Source organism: Oncorhynchus mykiss, chromosome 22 (genome assembly GCF_013265735.2).
Source record: "Oncorhynchus mykiss isolate Arlee chromosome 22, USDA_OmykA_1.1, whole genome shotgun sequence".
In the NCBI taxonomy this organism is placed as follows: domain Eukaryota; kingdom Metazoa; phylum Chordata; class Actinopteri; order Salmoniformes; family Salmonidae; genus Oncorhynchus; species Oncorhynchus mykiss.
In genome coordinates, this window is record NC_048586.1 from 31,204,773 (window position 1) to 31,227,254 (window position 22,482).

General features: G+C 44.3%; 1 protein-coding gene across 1 annotated transcript in view; it reads left to right on the forward strand.

Annotated features, from left to right (window-relative positions):
- The first annotated feature begins 1,615 nt into the window (after positions 1-1,615).
- Positions 1,616-22,482, forward strand: part of LOC110502091 (interleukin-1 receptor type 1) — a 30,976-nt gene continuing 10,109 nt past the window's right edge. Inside the window, exons 1-2 of the mRNA XM_036959111.1 lie at positions 1,616-1,864; positions 21,731-21,808. Of these exons, the coding sequence (XP_036815006.1) occupies positions 21,733-21,808 (76 nt within the window). The 5' untranslated portion in view covers positions 1,616-1,864; positions 21,731-21,732. The remainder of the gene's footprint in view (positions 1,865-21,730; positions 21,809-22,482) is intronic.

Below are 22,482 nucleotides of genomic sequence, written 5' to 3' on the forward strand. Positions count from 1 at the left end.
TTTCTAAAACTGTTTGAATGATGTCTGTGAGTGTAACAGAACTCAAATGGCAGGCAAAAACCAGAGAAGAAATCCAAACAGGAAGTGAAAAATCTAAGGTTGGTCGATTTTCAACCCAGTCCCTATTGAATTCACAGTGAGATATGGATGAAGTTGCACTTCCTAGGGCTTCCACTAGATGTCAACCGTCTTTAGAAACTGGTTTGAGGATTCTACTACAAAGGAGGGGCTCATGAGAGCTCTTTGAGTCAGTGGTCTGGCAGGGTGTCTCAGGCTTGTGACGCGCGCTCCCAACAGAGTTTGCTCTCGTTCCAGTGCTTTTCTTCAGACAATGAAATTCTCCGGTTGGCAACTTATTGATGATTTATGTTAAAAACATCCTAAAGATTGATTCCATACATCGTTTGGCTTGCTTCTACGACCTGTAACGGAACTTTTCGAGTTTTTGTCTGGACGAAGTGCTCGCGCCTCATGAAGATGGATTACTGGGCTGAACACGCTAACAACAAGTGGCTAAATGACTTTATGGAACTATATGGAACAAATCAGTAATTTATTGTTGAACTGGGATTCCTGGGAGTGCCTTCTGATGAAGATTACCAAAGGTAAATTAATATTTATAGTGTTTTTTCTAACTTCTGTTGACTCCAAAATGGCGGATATTTCTTTGGCTGGTTTGGGCTCTGAGCGCCGATCTCAGATTATGGTTTTTCCGTAAAGTTTTTTTGAAATCTGACACAGCGGTTGCATTCTTGTAACTACCCATCCCGGATCCGGGAGAATTGTCATCAACTGACACTAAGTAGCATAAGGCCTACGGACAAAAAATCTTATTAGAAAATATTCATATTCATGAAATCACAAGTGAAATATATTCAAACACAGCTTAGCCTTTTGTTAATCACCCTGTCATCTCAGATTTTGAAAATATGCTTTACAGCCAAAGCAAGACAAGCATTTGTGTAAGTTTATCGATAGCCTAGCATAGCATTATGCCTTATGCACTACCCAGCCAAACCGCACTGCTTCTTGACACACTGCTTGCTTAACCAGGAAGCCAGCCACACCAATTTGTTGGAGGAAACGCCGTACAGCTGGCGGCTGAAGTCAGCATGCATGTCCCCAGGGAAGTTGCGAGAGCGCGATGGGACAAGGACATCCCAGCCGGCCAAACCCTCCCTTACCCCGGACGATTCTGGCGCAATTGTGCGCCGGCCTCATGGGTCTCCCGGTCTCAGCCGGCTGCAACACAGCCCAGGATGAAACCCGGATCTGTAGTGATGCCTGTAGCACAGCGATGCAGTGCCTTAAACTGCTGCACCACTCGGGAGGCCCCATATACAAACATTATTTGGTTAGTGTTTTATCTATTGCTCGATTCATACATTTAAGTTCACCTACTTCCATTGAGATCAGCAAGACTAAAATGAAACCAAAACAAGAGACGAAAATAAGAGAAAGTTGGTGGTTGCATAGTTTCCCTACACCTAAGTGTTTGAGCAAGAGTCTGTGTGCACCTGTGGTTGTGACTGCACAATAGGTTCCAAGAAGTGCATCTACATGATGTTGCTGTGAATCTCTGAGGTAAAAGTCACTTCCTAGCTCTAAGAGAGAAGGCAGGGCCCCTAAAAGGTGTGGGTATCATACATCTTCTGTCTCACTCCTGTACCTCTGTTTGGTTAGGACTGGATTCTCAAATCCAATGGGGGAAATATCCAGCTGAGGATTCACACCTCAATAAAACTACCCACAGCATTGTCTTGTCAACCTAAAGAGTTTAACTTAAAATCACACTTCAGCGAACCTGAAACCCCTCCGTGTGAAACGAAGTGAAGAGGAGCATCTTGGGTTTATAATCTCTAAGGTAAATGTATTCATATAGGTACTGCAAATGTTACTACGAACTATTGGTAGACTTGGGCTTGTGTATGTAGCCACTAGGAAGGATTAACAGCATGTTTCAAATTAGTTCTGATAATAAAGTAAAGCGTTATCCAGAATGGTCCAGCAGCTATGCCATGAACCCAACCTTGCTTACACAACAGACTGTCTATAGGAAGGTTTGTGGTCCCAACGATTAAGCTATGATGAGTGCAAAAGTGTGTGTGTGTTTGTGTTGTGTTGGTATAGCTGTGTTTGTGTTGTCGGTATGTGTGTTACTTATGTGTGAGTATGTAATGCGTGTGAATGTGTGTGTATATCATGGTTCCCAAACTGGAGGCTCACTGGCTGAATTTGGCCCATAGATTACATTTATATATATATATACATACAGTGGGGAGAACAAGTATTTGCCAATTTTGCAGGTTTTCCTACTTACAAAGCATGTAGAGGTCTGTCATTTTTATCATAGGTACACTTCAACTGTGAGAAAATTCGAGAAAATCACATTGTATGATTTTTAAGTAATTCATTTGCATTTTATTGCATGACATAAGTATTTGATACATCAGAAAAGCAGAACTTAATATTTGGTACAGAAACCTTTTTGCAATTACAGAGATCATACATTTCCTGTAGTTCTTGACCAGGTTTGCACACACTGCAGCAGGGATTTTGGCCCACTCCTCCATACAGACCTTCTCCAGATCCTTCAGATTCCGGGGCTGTCGCTGGGCAATACGGACTTTCAGCTCCCTCCAAAGATGTTCTATTGGGTTCAGGTCTGGAGACTGGCTAGGTCACTCCAGGACCTTGAGATGCTTCTTACGGAGCCACCCCTTAGTTGCCCTGGCTGTGTGTTTCGGGTCGTTGTCATGCTGGAAGACCCAGCCATGATCCATCTTCAATGCTCTTATTGAGGGAAGGAGGTTGTTGGCCAAGATCTCGCGATACATGGCCCCATCCATCCTCCCCTCAATACGGTGCAGTCGTCCTGTCCCCTTTGCAGAAAAGCATCCCCAAAGAATGATGTTTCCACCTCCATGCTTCACGGTTGGGATGGTGTTCTTGGGGTTGTACTCATCCTTCTTCTTCCTCCAAACACGGCGAGTGGAGTTTAGACCAAAAAGCTCTATTTTTGTCTCATCAGACCACATGACCTTCTCCCATTCCTCCTCTGGATCATCCAGATGGTCATGGGCAAACTTCAGACGGGCCTGGACATGCGCTGGCTTGAGCAGGGGGACCTTGCGTGCGCTGCAGGATTTTAATACATGACGGCGTAGTGTGTTACTAATGGTTTTCTTTGAGACTGTGGTCCCAGGTCTCTTCAGGTCATTGACCAGGTCCTGCCGTGTAGTTCTGGGCTGATCCCTCACCTTCCTCATGATCATTGATGCCCCACAAGGTGAGATCTTGCATGGAGCCCCAGACCGAGGGTGATTGACCGTCATCTTGAACTTCTTCCATGTTCTAATAATTGCGCCAACAGTTGTTGCCTTCTCACCAAGCTGTTTGCCGATTGTTCTGTAGCCTGTCTCAGCCTTGTGCAGATCTACAATTTTATCCCTGATGTCCTTACACAGCTCTCTGATCTTGGCCATTGTGGAGAGGTTGGGGTCTGTTTGATTGACTGTGTAGACAGGTGTCTTTTATACAGGTAACGAGTTCAAACAGGTGCAGTTAATACAGGTAATGAGTGGAGAACAGGAGGGCTTCTTAAAGAAAAACTAACAGGTCTGTGAGAGCCGGAATTCTTACTGGTTGGTAGGTGATCAAATACTTATGTCATGCAATAAAATGCAAATGAATTACTTAAAAATCATACAATGTGATTTTCTGGATTTTTGTTTTAGATTCAGTCGCTCACAGTTGAAGTGCACCTATGATAAAAATTACAGACCTCTACATGCTTTGTAAGTAGAAAAACCTGCAAAATCGGCAGTGTATCAAATACCTGTTCTCCCCACTGAATATATACACACATTACCAGTCAAGTTTGGACACATCTACTCATTCAAGGGTTTTTATTTATTTTCACTATTTTCTACATTGTATAATAATAGTGAAGACATCATGACTATGAAATAACAAATATAGAATCATGTAGTATCCAAAAAAGTATAAAAACATATCAAAATATATTTTGGAATTTAGATTCTTCAAAGTACTGTAGCCACCCTTTTGCCTTGATGACAGCTTTGCACACTCTTGGCATTCTCTCAACCAGCTTCACCTGGAATGCTTTTCCAACCGTCTTGAAGGAGTTCCCACATATGCTGAGCACTTGTTGGCTGCTTTTCCTTCACTCTGCGGTCCATCCTAAACCATCTCAATTGGTTTGAGGTCAGGTGATCTGATGCAACACTCCATCACTCTCTTTTTGGTCATATAGCCCTTACACAGCCTGGAGGTGTGTTGGGTTATTGTCCTGTTGAAAAACAAATAATAGTCCCAATAAGCACAAATCAGATGGGATGGCATATTTTATTTTTACATTTTTTATTTGACCTTTATTTAACCAGGTAGGCAAGTTGAGAACAAGTTCTCATTTACAATTGCGACCTGGCCAAGATAAAGCAAAGCAGTTCGACAGATACAATGACACAGAGTTACACATGGAGTAAAACAAACATACAGTCAATAATACAGTATAAACAAGTCTATATACAATGTGAGCAAATTAGGTGAAAGTTGGGAAAGAGGTAGTTGTTTGGGCTAAATTATAGGTGGGCTATGTACAGGTGCAGTAATCTGTGAGCTGCTCTGACAGTTGGTGCTTAAAGCTAGTGAGGGAGATAAGTGTTTCCAGTTTCAGAGATTTTTGTAGTTCGTTCCAGTCATTGGCAGCAGAGAACTGGAAGGAGAGGCGGCCAAAGAAATAATTGGTTTTGGGGGTGACTAGTGAGATATACCTGCTGGAGCGTGTGCTACAGGTGGGGGATGCTATGGTGACCAGCGAGCTGAGATAAGGGGGGACTTTACCTAGCAGGGTCTTGTAGATGACATGGAGCCAGTGGGTTTGGCGACGAGTATGAAGCGAGGGCCAGCCAACGAGAGCGTACAGGTCGCAATGGTGGGTAGTATATGGGGCTTTGGTGACAAAACGGATTGCACTGTGATAGACTGCATCCAATTTGTTGAGTAGGATTTTGGAGGCTATTTTGTAAATGACATCGCAAAGTCGAGGATTGGTAGGATGGTCAGTTTTACAAGGGTATGTTTGGCAGCATGAGTGAAGGATGCTTTGTTGCGAAATAGGAAGCCAATTCTAGATTTAACTTTGGATTGGAGATGTTTGATATGGGTCTGGAAGGAGAGTTTACAGTCTAACCAGACACCTAAGTATTTGTAGTTGTCCACGTATTCTAAGTCAGAGCCGTCCAGAGTAGTGATGTTGGACAGGCGGGTAGGTGCAGGTAGCGATCGGTTGAAGAGCATGCATTTAGTTTTACTTGTATTTAAGAGTAATTGTGTTATGCACGTGAGTGAGGACCCAAAAGTGGTTTAACAAAAACAGAGTCCTTTAATGTGAAAACAAACAACCCGCAGAGAGGGCGACAAATGAAACATAAAGTCCTTCTGAAATCACAGAAGAGTTCCCCTTCTAGCAGCAGAGGAGATTAGCTGGGTTGTAGAGGACAGAGGTACCTGATCACACGTAGCCTCAGATGAACAGGCAGATTCCGACAGGACAGGACAAGGTTGAAGCAAACACGACGATAGTTTGGTTCTGGCATGAGAAACTCAAACGAGAATCTGACAAAGACAGAAGCAGGAACAGAGAGAGAAATAGAGACCCAATCAGAGGGAAAAAGGGAACAGGTGGGAAAAGGGTGAACGAGGTAGTTAGAGAAGACAAGGAACAGCTGGGGGAAGGAGGGGAAGAGAAGGCAACCCAATACGACCAGCAGAGGGAGACAGGGTGAAGAGAAAGAACAGGAACAAGACACAACATGACAATACATGACAGTACCCCCCCACTCACCGAGCGCCTCCTGGCGCACTCGAGGAGGAAACCTGGCGGCAACGGAGGAAATCATCGATCAGCGAACGGTCCAGCACGTCCCGAGAGGGAACCCAACTCCTTTCCTCAGGACCGTACCCCTCCCAATCCACTAGGTACTGATGACCACGGCCCCGAGGACGCATGTCCAAAATCTTACGGACCCTGTAGATAGGTGCGCCCTCGACAAGGATGGGGGGGGGGGGAAGACGAGCGGGGGCGCGAAGAACGGGCTTAACACAGGAGACATGGAAGACCGGGTGGACGCGACGAAGATATCGCGGAAGAAGAAGTCGCACTGCGACAGGATTAATGATCTGAGAAATACGGAACGGACCAATGAACCGCGGGGTCAACTTGCGAGAAGCTGTCTTAAGGGGAAGGTTCTGAGTGGAGAGCCAAACTCTCTGACCGCGACAATATCTAGGACTCTTAGTTCTACTCTTATTAGCGGCTCTCACAGTCTGCGCCCTATAACGGCAAAGTGCAGACCTGACTCTCTTCCAGGTGCGCTCGCAACGTTGGACAAAAGCCTGAGCGGAGGGGACGCTGGACTCGGCGAACTGAGACGAGAACAGCGGAGGCTGGTACCCGAGGCTACTCTGAAAAGGAGATAGCCCGGTCGCAGACGAAGGAAGCTAGTTGTGGGCGTATTCTGCCCAGGGAAGCTGTTCTGACCAAGACGCAGGGTTGCGAAAAGAAAGACTGCGTAAGATGCGACCAATAGTCTGATTGGCCCGTTCTGCTTGACCGTTAGACTGGGGGTGAAAGCCGGAAGAGAGACTGACGGAAGCCCCAATCAAACGGCAAAACTCCCTCCAAAATTGAGACGTGAATTGCGGACCCCTGTCCGAAACGACGTCTGACGGAAGGCCATGAATTCTGAAAACATTCTCGATGATGATTTGTGCCGTTTCTTTAGCAGAAGGAAGCTTAGCAAGGGGAATAAAATGAGCCGCCTTAGAGAACCTATCGACAACCGTAAGAATAACAGTCTTCCCCGCTGACGAAGGCAGTCCGGTGATAAAATCTAAGGCGATGTGAGACCACGGTCGAGAGGGAATGGGAAGCGGTCTGAGACGGCCGGCAGGAGGGGAGTTACCGGACTTAGTCTGCGCGCAGACCGAACAAGCAGCCACGAAACGACACGTGTCATGCTCCCGGGTGGGCCACCAAAAACGCTGGCGAATGGAAGCAAGCGTACCCCGAACGCCGGGGTGGCTGGCTAACTTGGCAGAGTGAGCCCACTGAAGAACGGCCAGACGAGTAGGAACGGGAACGAAAAGAAGGTTCCTAGGACAAGCGCGCGGCGACGGAGTGTGAGTGAGTGCTTGCTTTACCTGCCTCTCAATTCCCCAGACAGTCAACCCGACAACACGCCCCTCAGGGAGAATCCCCTCGGGGTCAGTGGAGGCTACTGAAGAACTGAAGAGACGAGATAAAGCATCAGGCTTGGTGTTCTTAGAGCCCGGACGATAAGAAATCACAAACTCGAAACGAGCGAAAAACAGCGCCCAACGAGCCTGACGCGCATTAAGTCGTTTGGCAGAACGGATGTACTCAAGGTTCCTATGGTCAGTCCAAACGACAAAAGGAACGGTCGCCCCCTCCAACCACTGTCGCCATTCGCCTAGGGCTAAGCGGATGGCGAGCAGTTCGCGGTTTCCCACATCATAGTTACGTTCCGACGGCGACAGGCGATGAGAAAAATACGCGCAAGGGTGGACCTTGTCGTCAGAGAGGGAGCGCTGAGAAAGAATGGCTCCCACGCCCACCTCTGACGCGTCAACCTCGACAACGAACTGTCTAGAGACGTCAGGTGTAACAAGGATAGGTGCGGATGTAAAACGATTCTTGAGGAGATCAAAAGCTCCCTGGGCGGAAACGGACCACTTAAAGCACGTCTTGACAGAAGTAAGGGCTGTGAGAGGAGCTGCCACCTGACCGAAATTAGGGATGAAACGACGATAGAAATTCGCGAAGCCGAGAAAGCGCTGCAGCTCGACGCGTGACTTAGGGACGGGCCAATCAATGACAGCTTGGACCTTAGCGGGATCCATCTTAATGCCTTCAGCGGAAATAACAGAACCGAGAAATGTGACGGAGGAGGCATGAAAAGTGCACTTCTCAGCCTTCACAAAAAGACAATTCTCTAAAAGGCGCTGGAGGACACGTCGAACGTGCTGAACATGAATCTGGAGTGACGGTGAAAAAATCAGGATATCGTCAAGGTAAACGAAAACAAAGATGTTCAGCATGTCTCTCAGGACGTCATTGACTAATGCCTGAAAGACAGCTGGAGCGTTAGCGAGGCCGAAAGGAAGAACCCGGTATTCAAAGTGCCCTAACGGAGTGTTAAACGCCGTCTTCCACTCGTCCCCCTCCCTGATGCGCACGAGATAGTAAGCGTTACGAAGGTCCAACTTAGTGAAAAACCTGGCTCCCTGCAGGATCTCGAAGGCTGAAGACATAAGAGGAAGCGGATAACGATTATTCACTGTTATGTCATTCAGCCCTCGATAATCTATGCAGGGGCGCAGGGACCCGTCCTTCTTCTTAACAAAAAAAAAAACCCGCTCCAGCGGGAGAGGAGGAGGGGACTATGGTACCGGCGTCAAGAGCTACAGACAAATAATCTTCGAGAGCCTTACGTTCGGGAGCCGACAGAGAGTATAGTCTACCCCGGGGGGGAGTGGTTCCCGGAAGGAGATCAATACTACAATCATACGACCGGTGTGGAGGAAGAGAGGTGGCCCTGGACCGACTGAACACCGTGCGCAGATCGTGATATTCCTCCGGCACCCCTGTCAAATCACCAGGCTCCTCCTGTGAAGAAGAGACAGAGGAAACAGGAGGGATAGCAGACATTAAACATTTCACATGACAAGAGACGTTCCAGGAGAGGATAGAATTACTAGACCAATTAATAGAAGGATTATGACAAACTAGCCAGGGATGGCCCAAAACAACAGGTGTAAAAGGTGAACGAAAAATTAAAAAAGAAAGGGTTTCGCTATGATTACCAGAGACAGTGAGGGTTAAAGGTAGCGTCTCACGCTGAATCCTGGGGAGAGGACTACCATCCAAAGCGAACAAGGCCGTGGGCTCCCTTAACTGTCTGAGAGGAATGTCATGTTCCCGAGCCCAGGTCTCGTCCATAAAACAGCCCTCCGCCCCAGAGTCTATCAAGGCACTGCAGGAAGCTGACGAACCGGTCCAGCGTAGATGGACCGACAAGGTAGTGCAGGATCTTGAAGGAGAGACAGGAGTAGTAGCGCTCACCAGTAGCCCTCCGCTTACTGATGAGCTCTGGCTTTTACTGGACATGAAGTGACAAAATGACCAGCAGAACCGCAATAGAGACAGAGGCGGTTGGTGATTCTCCGTTCCCTCTCCTTAGTCGAGATGCGGATACCTCCCAGCTGCATAGGCTCAGCACCCGAGCCGGCAGAGGAAGATGGTAGTGATGCGGAGAGGGGGGCAACGGAGAACGCGAGCTCCTTTCCACGAGCTCGGTGACGAAGATCAACCCGTCGCTCTATGCGAATAGCGAGTTCAATCAAGGAATCCACGCTGGAAGGAACCTCCTGGGAGAGAATCTCATCCTTTACCTCCGCGCGGAGACCCTCCAGAAAACGAGCGAGCAAAGCCGGCTCGTTCCAGTCACTGGAGGCAGCAAGAGTGCGAAACTCAATAGAGTAGTCTGTTATGGATCGATTACCTTGACATAGGGAAGACAGGGCCCTGGAAGCTTCCTCCCCAAAAACAGAACGATCAAAAACCCGTATCATCTCCTCCTTAAAGTCCTGATACTGGTTAGTACACTCAGCCCTTGCCTCCCAGATTGCCGTGCCCCACTCACGAGCCCGTCCAGTAAGGAGAGATATGACGTAGGCGATACGAGCTGTGCTCCTGGAGTACGTGTTGGGCTGGAGAGAAAACACAATATCACACTGGGTGAGGAACGAGCGGCATTCAGTGGGCTCCCCAGAGTAACACGGCGGGTTATTGATTCTGGGCTCCGGAGATTCGAAAGCCCTGGAAGTGGCCGGTGGATCGAGGCGGAGATGGTGAATCTGTTCTGTGAGGTTGGAGACTTGGGCGGCCAGGGTCTCAACGGCATGTCGAGCAGCAGACAATTCCTGCTCGTGTCTGCCTAGCATCGCTCCCTGGATCTCGACGGCTGAGTGGAGAGGATCCGAAGTCGCTGGGCCCATTCTTGGTCAGATTCTTCTGTTATGCACGTGAGTGAGGACCCAAAAGTGGTTTAACAAAAACAGAGTCCTTTAATGTGAAAACAAACAACCCGCAGAGAGGGCGACAAATGAAACATAAAGTCCTTCTGAAATCACAGAAGAGTTCCCCTTCTAGCAGCAGAGGAGATTAGCTGGGTTGTAGAGGACAGAGGTACCTGATCACACGTAGCCTCAGATGAACAGGCAGATTCCGACAGGACAGGACAAGGTTGAAGCAAACACGACGATAGTTTGGTTCTGGCATGAGAAACTCAAACGAGAATCTGACAAAGACAGAAGCAGGAACAGAGAGAGAAATAGAGACCCAATCAGAGGGAAAAAGGGAACAGGTGGGAAAAGGGTGAACGAGGTAGTTAGAGAAGACAAGGAACAGCTGGGGGAAGGAGGGGAAGAGAAGGCAACCCAATACGACCAGCAGAGGGAGACAGGGTGAAGAGAAAGAACAGGAACAAGACACAACATGACAATACATGACAAATTGGAGGCCACGGAAGGAGAGTTGTATGGCATTGAAGCTTGCCTGGAGGGTTGTTAACACAGTGTCCAAAGAAGGGCCGGAAGTATACAGAATGGTGTCGTCTGCGTAGAGGTGGATTAGAGACTCACCAGCAGCAAGAGCGACCTCATTGATGTATATAGAGAAGAGAGTCGGTCCAAGAATTGAACCCTGTGGCACCCCCATAGAGACTGCCAGAGGTCCGGACAGCAGACCCTCCGATTTGACACACTGAACTCTATCAGAGAAGTAGTTGGTGAACCAGGCGAGGCAATCATTTGAGAAACCAAGGCTGTCGAGTCTGCCGATGAGGATGTGGTGATTGACAGAGTCGAAAGCCTTAGCCAGATCAATGAATACGGCTGCACAGTAATGTTTCTTATCAATGGCAGTTAAGATATCGTTTAGGACCTTGAGCGGGGCTGAGGTGCACCCATGACCAGCTCTGAAACCAGATTGCATAGCAGAGAAGGTATGGTGAGATTCGAAATGGTCGGTAATCTGTTTGTTGACTTGGCTTTCGAAAACCTTAGAAAGGCATGGTAGGATAGATATAGGTCTGTAGCAGTTTGGGTCAAGAGTGTCCCCCCCTTTGAAGAGGGGGATGACCGCAGCTGCTTTCCAATCTTTGGGAATCTCAGACGACACGAAAGAGAGGTTGAACAGGCTAGTAATAGGGGTGGCAACAATTTCGGCAGATAATTTTAGAAAGAAAGGGTCCAGCATATAGTTGCAGAATGCTGTGGTAGCCATGCTGGTTAAGTGTGCCTTGATTGCTAAATAAATCACAGACAGTGTCACCAGCAAAGCACCCCCACATCATCACACCTCCTCCATGAATCACGGTGAGAACCACACTTGCGGAGATCATCCATTCACCTACTCTGCTTCTCACAAAGACATGGCTGTTGGGACCAAAAATCTCACAGTTGGACTCATCAGACCAAAGGACAGATTTCCAATGGTCTAATGTCCATTGCCCATGTTTCTTGGCCCAAGCAAGTCTCTTCTTATTATTGGTGTCCTTTTAGTAGTGGTTTCCTTGCAGCAATTTTACCATGAATTCAGTGTCCTCTGAACAGTTGATGTTGAGATGTGTCTGTTACTTGAACTCTGTGAAGCATTGATTTGGGCTGCAATTTCTGAGGTTGGTAAATCTAATGAACTTATCCTCTGCAGCTAAGATAACTCTGAGGATTCCTTTCCTGTGGCGGTTCTCATGAGAGCCAGTTTCATCACAGCGCTTGATGGTTTTTGCGACTGCACTTTAAGAAACTTTCAAAGTTCTTGAAATGATCCAGATTGACTGACATTCATGTCTTAAAATAATGATGGACTGTCATTTCTCTTTGGTTATTTGAGCTGTTCTTGCCAAAATATGGACTTGGTCTTTTAACAAATAGGGCTATCTTCTGTATACCCCCCTTGCGTTGTCAAAACACAACTGATAGGCTCAAACGCATTAAGAAGGATGGAAAATCCACAAAATAACTTTTATCAAGAGACACCTGTTAATTGAAATACATTCCAGGTGACTACCTCATGAAGTTGGTTGAGAGAATGCCAAGAGTCTGCAAAGCTGTCATCAAGGCAAAAGGTGGCTACTTTGAAGAATCTCAAATATTTTGGCTACTACATGATTCCATATGTGTTATTTCATAGTTTTGATGTCTTCACTATTATTCTACAATATAGAACATAGTAAAAATAAAGACAAATTACAGTGATACAGTGAATTACAAGTGAAATAATCTGTCTGTAAACAATTGTTGGAAAAATTACTTGTGCCATGCACAGAGTAGATGTCCTAACCGACTTGCCAAACCTATAGTTTGTTAACAAGAAATTAGTGGAGTGATTGAAAAACAAGTTTTAATGAATCAAACCTGAGTGTATGTAAACTTCCGACTTCAACTGTAACTGATGTAGGTGACAAGCTTTGCTAACCTCTGTAGCTAGCTAGCAAGCAATACTAAAGGGATTGCAAACAGGTTAGCATAATTGTAGCGAAACAGATTTTTTTTTCTTCTAAATATTAGCTTGCTGGCTAGCATTGATGATGCCAGCAAACATACGCTTGGAATGTATTTCCTCCAACGTTATAATGAAAAGCTACCTCTCAGTCACAAAACACAAGTTTTATGGAGACTTGTGGGCACGTGCTGATGATGTTGCCCCCTGTATGCACTTTCGGTAGCATGAATTTGTCCAGACTGAGGAGAAATCCACACACAATGCATCCCTGACTTCCTCCTGAGGTGGTCAGACAGATCTGAACACAATCACATCACAATGCATCTTTTGTGCATCGAGACACATATTTTCAATGGGATCTCGTATTCTGATTGCAGAAGTCACATGTAAGTGTCAAATGTAGACACGGCCTAAGTGTGCATAGAGTCAGAGCAAGACAGGGTAAGTGTGGATATCCAAACGGGTAACCATTTAATTAACTATTTAGCAATCTTATGGCTCTTTCATAGTCTTAAGTCTTGGGTGTAGAAGCTGTCTCGGAGTCTGTTGGTTCGACCACTGTTTGCTGGACGGTATCAGAGTGAACAGTTTATGGCTTTGGTGACTGGAATCTTTGGCAATATTTCGGGCCTTCCTCTGACACTGCCTGATATACTGTAGAGGTCCTGGATGGCAGGACCTCTGTTGCGATTTGCGTTCAAGGGCGGTGTATTTGCCTTACAGAGCTGTGATGCAGCCAGTCAAGATGCTCTCGATGGTGCAGCTATAGAACTTTTTGAGGATCTGAGGGCCCATGACAAATCTTTTCAGCCTCTTGAGGGGGAAGAGGCGCTGTCGTTCCCTCTTCACGACTGTGAGGGTGTTTGAGTGTAAGTCCTTAGTGATGTGGACACCAAGGAAGTTGAAGCTCTCAATCCGCTCCACTACAGCCGAATCCATGTGGATGTGGCCGTGCTCTCCCCTCTTTATGCTGTAGTCCACGATCAGCTCCTTGGTCTTACTGACGTTAAGGGATAGATTGTTGTCCTGGCACCACAATGCCAAGTCTCTGTCTTAATCCCGGTAGGTTGTCTCATCGCCATCAAACTTGATGATGGTGTTGGAGTTGTGCGTGGCCATGCAGTCGTGGGTGAACAAGGAATACAGTAGGGGATTAAACACATACCCACGAGGGGCCCCTGTGTTGATGGTCAGCATGGCGGAAGTGTTGTTGCCTACCCTCACCACCTGGGGTCTGGGGCCGTCCCATTACGAAGTCCAGGATCCAGTTGCAGAGGGAGGTTATCAGTCCCAGGATCCCCAGCTTGGTGATGAGGTTGGAGGGCACTCAGCTTTCCTCAATTTTTCAACTGCTACCGTGCGGGTCCCTGCGGGGAAGATAGCTGAGGACAATCTCTCTGTTTTTGTGACTGAAGCGTCAAATGCAAAAAATAATGGCAGTAAACTATCCTGCAGAGGTTAACCAGTGATAACTTGAGATATAACTTTAAAGCTAGAATCCTTAACTGAAACAATAACAAAGTGGGAACCCAACCCGTGTTTTGGTAAAAAGATGAGGGATTGGCCTGGAGAAATGTAAACACTATCAAATTTATAGACAGAGCTATGCATGCGAAGACTGACCATCCATCATAGTAAAATTATAGTTTTAACCATGTTTTGAGGCTATATAGTGTATGTTTACATTTACATTCTTTACAAACATTGGAATAAAGCAAGCTTTTATTTTGGGTTCTGATGGCGTACAACAATTTAACTAAGCTTATGAGGGATTCATAAGTTATATTCTATAACAATCAGTGGGTATATATTTTGAATTTATACGTAGCAACTAAAGATTCCAAGTTTAAACATTATTTTATTCTAAAATCCATATTCTTTAAGGTATTAGGATTTTGAGGAACTCCCTGTTCTGGGGCCTCATTTATGAATGGTGCATATGCACAAAAAATATTATAAACATTGCCTGTGCAAAATTTTCCCGCAAAAGTTGGTGTTTATCAAATTTGAATTTGACAGGAAAGTTTGAGTGTCACCAAGCAAATCTTAGACCACACGTATACACAACCTCTAGTGGTTGAGGAGTTGTATTACAAGCAAATATGATTATTATCGAGGAAATTGAGGTGTTTGACAGACAGGACTTAGAGAACATTGTTTTGAAGGCTTGGACACCCACCACAAATTAATTCCTCTTTTCCTCAGTCAAGAAGTTGTGCTGTGGGTGCAAGTGACAGAAAGATTAACCTTATCTGTCTTACTATCTGTCGTTCTGCCCCTGAACAAGCAGTTAACCCACTGTTCATAGGCAGTCATTGAAAATAAGAATTTGTTCTTAACTGACTTGCCTAGTTATAAAGTAAAATAAAGGTAAAAAAAATGTGTGTTGCTAAGTGCTAGGAATGTGATAGTTGTTGCCGGTTAGTACTCTGTATGATCATGGAGTAAAAACAATGGACCATGCACGTGTTACAGAGAGAGCGTGCAGAGCTGTGGCCTTGCATGAGGACTAAAGAGTAGCCTGCTAAAAAGTAGGTGGAATTTTTGGTCTTGTGTGGTTGACTTCGGAGTAAAGTGTTGACTAGGTTTCAATCAGTTAGTTGACATTTTGTGTTTTTTGAATTGTATATTTTGTAGTACCTTGATGTTCTTCTCTATACTGTCTTGATGTTCTTCTCTGTTATGTTCTTTTATGAGTTGTGTTATCTTATTTTACACTCAATCTTCACTTTGTTTTGGCTTCACGTCTCTGACATCAGTTATCAGATTCATTGTGAGAGGTCAATCATGTCAGATATGAGGGACCCGAGTGGCACAGTGGTCTAAGGCACCGCATCTCAGTGCTAGAGGCATCACTACAGACCCTGGTTTGATTCCAGGCTGTATCACAACCGGTCATGATTGGCAGTCCCATAGACCCAGCGTTGTCTGGGGTAGGACATCATTGTAAATAAGAATTTGTTCTTAACTGACTTGCCTAGTTAAATAAAGGTAAAATAAAAAAAATAAGAAGGAGCTAGAAGCATCCTATATGGTGGCTAGCACAGGCAAGCCCCATACTATTGTGGAGGACTTAATTATTCTTGCTGCCGCGGATATGGTTGGGACAATGCTGGGGGAAAAGGCCCAAAAAACTATACAGACAATGCCTGCATCAAACAACACTGTTTCACGACGCATCAGTGACATGGCAGGAGATGTTTTGAAACAATTACTGCTTCGCATACCAGACAGTGAATTTTATGCGTTACAGCTGGATGACTCAACAGATGTGGCGGGCCTGGCACAGCTCCTGGTACAAGTCCTTTACGTTTATGGAGGGTCAGTTAAGGAAGACATCCTTTTCTGCAAACCACTGAAAACCAGGACAACAGAAGATAATATTTTTAAAGTACTGGACAGCTTAGTGACATCAAATGGACTTTGGTGGTCAAGAAGTGTTGGTATCTGTACTAATGCCGCAAAAGCCATGACCGGGAGACATAGTGGAGCGGTAAGGGGTTAAACAAGCAGTTTCTCCCGATGCCACTTGGGTACACTGCAGCATCCACCAAGAGGCTCTAACTGCCAAGGGAATACCTGACAGCTTGAAAGACGTTTTGGACACTACAGTGAAAATGGTTGACTTTGTTATAGCAAGGCCCCTGATATGAGCGGCGACCATGTAACGCTTTTACAACATACAGAATTGTGCTGCTTATCAAGGGGGAAAGTATTGACACGTTTTTTAATTGAGAGATGAGAGTAAAATGTTCTTTACTGACCATAATTTTCACTTGTTTGACCACTTGCATGATGATTTTTCTCGCCTGAATGATCTGAATCTAGGATTACAGGGACTCTCCACAACTATATTCAATGGGCAGGACAAAATTGAGGCTATGATTAGGAAGTTGGAGCTCTTTTCTGTCTGCATTAACAAGGACAACACACAGGTATTTTCATCATTGTATGTTTTTTTGTGTGCAAATCAACTCAAGCTTATGGACAATGTCAAATGTCAAATGCGAAGCACCTGAGTGAGCTGGGTGTGAAATTACGCAGGTACTTTCCCGAAACGGACAACACAGGCAACTGGATTCATTATATCTTCCATGCCCTGCCTCCAGTCCACTTACCGATATCTAAACAAGAGAACCTCATCGAAATTGCAACAAGCGGTTCTGTGAAAATGTAATTTAATTAGAAGTCACTGCCAGATTTCTGGATTGGACTTCGCTCGGAGTATTCTGCCTTGGCAAATAGCGCTGTTAAGACACTGATGCCCTTTGCAACCACGTACTTGTGTGAGAGTGGATTCTCGGCCCTCTCTTGCATAAAAACTAAATACAGGCACAGACTGTGTGTGGAAAATGATTTAAGACTGAGACTCTCTCCAATACAACCCAAAACTGCAGAGTTATGTGCATCCTTTCAAGCACACCCTTCTCATTAACCTGTGGTGAGTTACTCACCATTTTCAATGAACAAATAAGGTTGTATATGTAAGATGGTTAAATAAAATTATTGATTATTACTACATTATTATTTGTGCCCTGGTCCTATAAGAGCTCGTTGTCACTTACCATGAGCCGGGTTGTAACAAAACTCTCACTCATTCTTATGTTTAATAAATGTATCATATAGTGTGCGTATGGCAGACTTACAATGATGGCAAAAAACAACGTTTGAGAGTGCACTGACCCTGGTGCTAGAGGGGATGCAGCTGGAGGTTGAATGTTTTAAGCGGTACGGGACCATAAAAAGGTTGGGAACCACTGCTTTAGGTAGTGTCATATTTCAGTTTTCCCAACCCTGGCAGTCATTCTGAATGCAGGTTGCTGGTGATCTAAAATTCAGGTTGGATATCCACCACAGCCCGTGACGGTAGTCAACCACCACAGCACGTGACACACAGGTAGGCGAGCTAATACCTCATACCTGGAGCAGGGCCAGACACATTCCACCACAGAAAGACTGCTATTAGTTGAATGAAAATGATCACCAGGGGTGAACAAACCTAACCTGGGAGAACTACCTTGCTGCACTCAAACCCTTCACAAGAATACATGATTCTGCTAGCTGCTCACTAGGACTGATTAGTTGAATCAAAAATCGAATCAAAGTTTATTGCTCACATAGACAGTTTAGTAGTTGTTATAGTGGGTGCAGCGAATTGCTTGCGTTATTAGATCCTTATAGTGCAGTAAAATGTCAAACATCAGGTGTGATTTAGCAAAAGCCTGCAACCCCAGTTGCTGTCCAGCAGCAGGGTTGGCTATCCCTGGAGTGATGATACTGTGAGGCGTAAGAGTCACGAGGTCAGGGTTGTGAAAGCTAAGCTTCCTGTTCTCAGCTGGTCTGGATTGACTCACTGCATGACTTGACTCTGTCACACCCTGATCTGTTTCACCTGTCTTTGTCCTTGTCTCCATCCCCCTCCAGGTGTCGCCCATCTTCCCCATTATCCTCAGTGTATTTATACCTGTGTTCTCTGTTGCCAGTTCGTTTTGTTCATCAAGCCTACCAGTGTTTTTCCCTTGCTCTTGCCTTGTTCTAGTTTCTGTTTTCCCGTTTTTTTGACCACTCTGCCTGCTCTGACCCCGCGACTGCCTGCCGTTCTGTGCCTTATGGACTCTGATCTGGATTACTGACCTCTGCCTGCCCTTGACCTGTCACTTTGCCTGCCCCCTGTTCTAGTAATAAACTTTTGTTATTTTGACACTGTCTGCATCTGGGTCTTCTCCTGAAACATGATAGTCTCTTGGACTTTTCAATTCCCTCCTTCAATACAAGCTTGACATTTTATCAAGGAGGATGTTTGGTTGACTGGCCAGATTATACTAAGTCTGACAGACACACTTCACAGTGGAGGTGTATAACTGTATAACAGCTGTTATTATAACTAAGTTATCAACTGTGTGGTGTCAGACTACTTATGTCCACTTGTAATGAGAGTGATATCAAATGTACATTCTGCTTCTACATGGAGTTTTCAATATCTTTGCTTTATATCGTGTAACAACATAGTGTCTATTCTGGATGATGTGCCATTGGCGATATGCATTTACATTTTTAGATTTTAGTAATTTAGTAGATGCTCTTATCCAGAGTGATTAGGGTTAATTAGGGTTAAGTGCCTTGCTCAAGAGAATAAACAGATTTTTCACCAAGTAAGCTTGGGGATTCGAACCTGCGATCTTTCAGTTACTGGCCCAGCGCTGTTAACTGCTGGGCTACAGCGATAAGGCTGTGCCTTGACAGAAGCACTACAGGATGTGGAGTCAAGAGTGCTAGTAGGAGCCAGAATCAAAGCTACATCTGTGCTCCCATTTGCCCATGTTTCTTGGAGATCATTTGAATGGTAACATTTTGTGATATTCAACTCGAACAGTGGTATAAGCACATTCATACAGTAACTGTTTCATAACACCTCAAATGAATGTCACTATACTGAAGGTGTTTGTGCACACACTATAAAGCCATATGACAAGGTTATGACGTCCGTCATTCCATTCAATTTAATAATGTGACACAGAGGTTGGTAAATGACAAAACACCCTGTTATAACATCTGGTATGTAGACTCTTATGTAGCATGTAATAACATATGACAAAAGTTGTCATGTAGACTGTGTAGCAGTTGACATTAGAGCATATGACAGGATGAACAGTCCTCTTTGACACCAATTATAACTAGTTTTATATAATCTAATGCCGCAACTCATTACCATTTAAAACTGTTCATGACAGCTTATGACAAATATTATAATGTGTAACACAGCTGTTAAAAAGGCTTCATGAATGCATTCGTAAGGACACCTACAGTAAAGTGTTCCCGAAATGGACAATTAACGACTTCAGCCAACCAGCTGCAGTAACAATGTCTGCCTATTCAAATGGATGGTGGGAATGCTCCGAGAGAAGTACAGTATTAAGCTTATTATAGTAAGTCATTAGTAGACGATCACCACATCTGGCATAGAGGAAAGTGAATGAAGGTTACTCTCCCACACTGTCAATTAAATGTTTTCATTTATTTAACCTTTATTTAACTAGGCAAGTCAGTTAAGAACACATTCTTATTAATGGTATCTGTTGCTTTTATACATGTCTTACTACTCGAAAGTCATCTTAATTTTCGCTCAAAACCTCCCGTGGCTTATTTTTAAGTTTGGCATGTTCTGTTTCTAAATGTCTGTGCAAGAGTGAAGGTTTCATCGAGTTGTGAGATAGTACTTTTGCACATATGACACACTGTGGCTGAGGAAAGGCACTACTCCCAATATAAGTGAACCCCAAATCAATGTAGTTCCCATCATATTTGCGCCTCTTCAATGGTCCAACGTCCCTGTCTGTTGCTCGGTGCTTTCCCGGGTAAGGGGGGGAGTAGCTCTTCGGCTGCATCAGATTCACAACTGTCAGTGTCCATGCTAGCTGGGCTAACAACAAATGGAGAACTACTGATGCTAGCATTGGATGTGCTCGTGGAAGCAGAACAACTTGTGTTGTCGACATTTGCAGGTGTAGTACTGCTGGTATGTGTCTCTATGGACGCGGGCCTTACTTTTTTTTTTAACCATTTATTAATTTTCTAGCAAACGGTATGAGCACCTGTTGGCTGCATACGGACCGTTATTGGAATTCCCGCGAGAGAGTAACGGTCAATGTGATTGGATGTTAATTATTTGACTAGGCTACCTGTATTTGACATTGTGTTGTTATTTCGCTTTTGATTTTTGGCAGTGAAACAAGGCTACTAAGGTGAGAAACAAACCTCACCCAAATGCATAGCCCCGTTGGAAAATATAAACGGACTGTTTGAAAATGTGAATCACATTTATATTTGGCATACCCCCGACGGCATTGTACATACCCCAGTTTGGGAATACCTGACCTAAAGCATCTAAACTGGAACAACCATTTCAGTAACTGGCGCAATAAATCCAAGTAACACGTCGGCTTAGTTTGGAAAATGTATGACATATATATTTGAGATGCATAACATTAATGAATTATTGTACTTGCAATTTTTAATAAATCAACCTGAAATAGAGCACGCTGTAAAATATGATTATGATGGGTGTGGTTTTGGTTCAACTCTGGTTATTAACACCAACGCTGGGGTTATTTTACAACACTGAGTGTTAATTCAACATTTAGTTATGTTCAGAGTAGGCCCTTAACATTATGCCATATGAATAATGTTTTGTATTGTGTTAAATAATAAACAATTTATGATAACATATTTGCTCAGGATCTCACTTGGTGTAGTCCCTTGGACTGAAAATCTATATTTTTATTTTATTTAACCTTTATTTAACCAGGTAGGCTAGATGAGAACAAGTTCTCATTTACAACTGCTACCTGGCCACAATAAAGCAAAGCAGTGCGACACAAACAACAACACAGAGTTACACATGGAATAAACAAACGTACAGTCAATAACACAATAGAAAAAAAAGTCTATATACAGTGTGTGCAAATGGCGTGAGGAGGTAAGCCAATAAATAGGCCACAGTAGCAAGTAATTACAATTTAGCAAATTAACACTGGAGTGATAGATGTGCAGATGATGATGTGCAAGTAGAAATACTGGTGTGCAAAAGAGCAGAAAAGTAAATAAAAACATTATGGGGATGAAGTAGGTAGATTGGATGGGCTATTTACAGATGGGCTATGTACAGCTGCAGCGATCGGTTAGCTGCTCGGACAGCTGATGAATGCAACAACCATGTCTCTGTCACTAACAAATACAGTCTCGGATAGTACTGTATCTCTACAATTCTCTTGAAAGGCAATGCACTCTAGGAAAAAGTAAAAACAAATACAAAATAAGGCTTTACACCTAGCAGTGTGTTTATTTAAAATGTTCCAGTGTCTATAGGGGTACACACTTTCAGTGTTAATTTAACACTCTCTGTGTTGATTTAACACTGGATAATCTGTGTAGCTGTGGAGTGTGGGAGACAGACATTCAGTTGACAAGTAAGGGATTAAGTGGATGGTCAGAAAGAAGCATGGTACTTTTGTGTGTCTGATCATTTCACTTGCTGAAGATTCTGATAGTTTGTTTGAGTCTATTATGGCAATGTGTGACTAAAACTCACAAGTGATTCTGTGTGTCTCTTTGTTTTAGCTATGGATTGGAGTCAGAGGTTGCAGCTCTTGCTCTTCTCACTCCTCTGTCTCACTGGCAACTCCAAGGCAGTAGGAGGTAAGTAGGATGAACTTTACCCACAGAATTCATCAGCCATCAATCAATCAATCAACCATGTTACGAGGACAGCTAGAAGTACTGATTGAATTAAACTGGATCAAGTTAACAGCTCTGTATCCGGAAACATGGTCCTTCACTTTGTCATGATTTAAGTCTGACCTCTGGTGGGTGTTGATGCAATTATATAATTTTATAAAGCAACACTGCAAATATCTGCGTGCAGTTTTAAACTACCCTTCCCCCCATTTGTTCCATGCTGGCTGAAGACCTGGCTAGCCAGTAACTAGCTAACACCAGACAAATGAATGTTATCATAAAATATATATATTTAACACAATACCATATGTCTTTCGTAAGGCCTTATTTTGAGGACCTAGTTTTACCCTAATACAGAGGCCTGAAACTCATACACATCACTTTGAACCAAAACTACGACCGGCGTATGCTGTTTTGCAGGTTGATATTTTAGAATTGTTTGTTTCAATATCTATGTTTGTGCACGTACATTGATTAACTGATTTATCGTATACTACACAAAGATAAACTACATACATTTTTCTAAACTAATCCAATCACTTAGTTCAAATCAGTTAGTTCCTAATGTTCCTAACCCTGACAGTCATTCTGAATGCAGGTTGCAGGTAAATTCATTTTCCAACTGTTGGATCTCC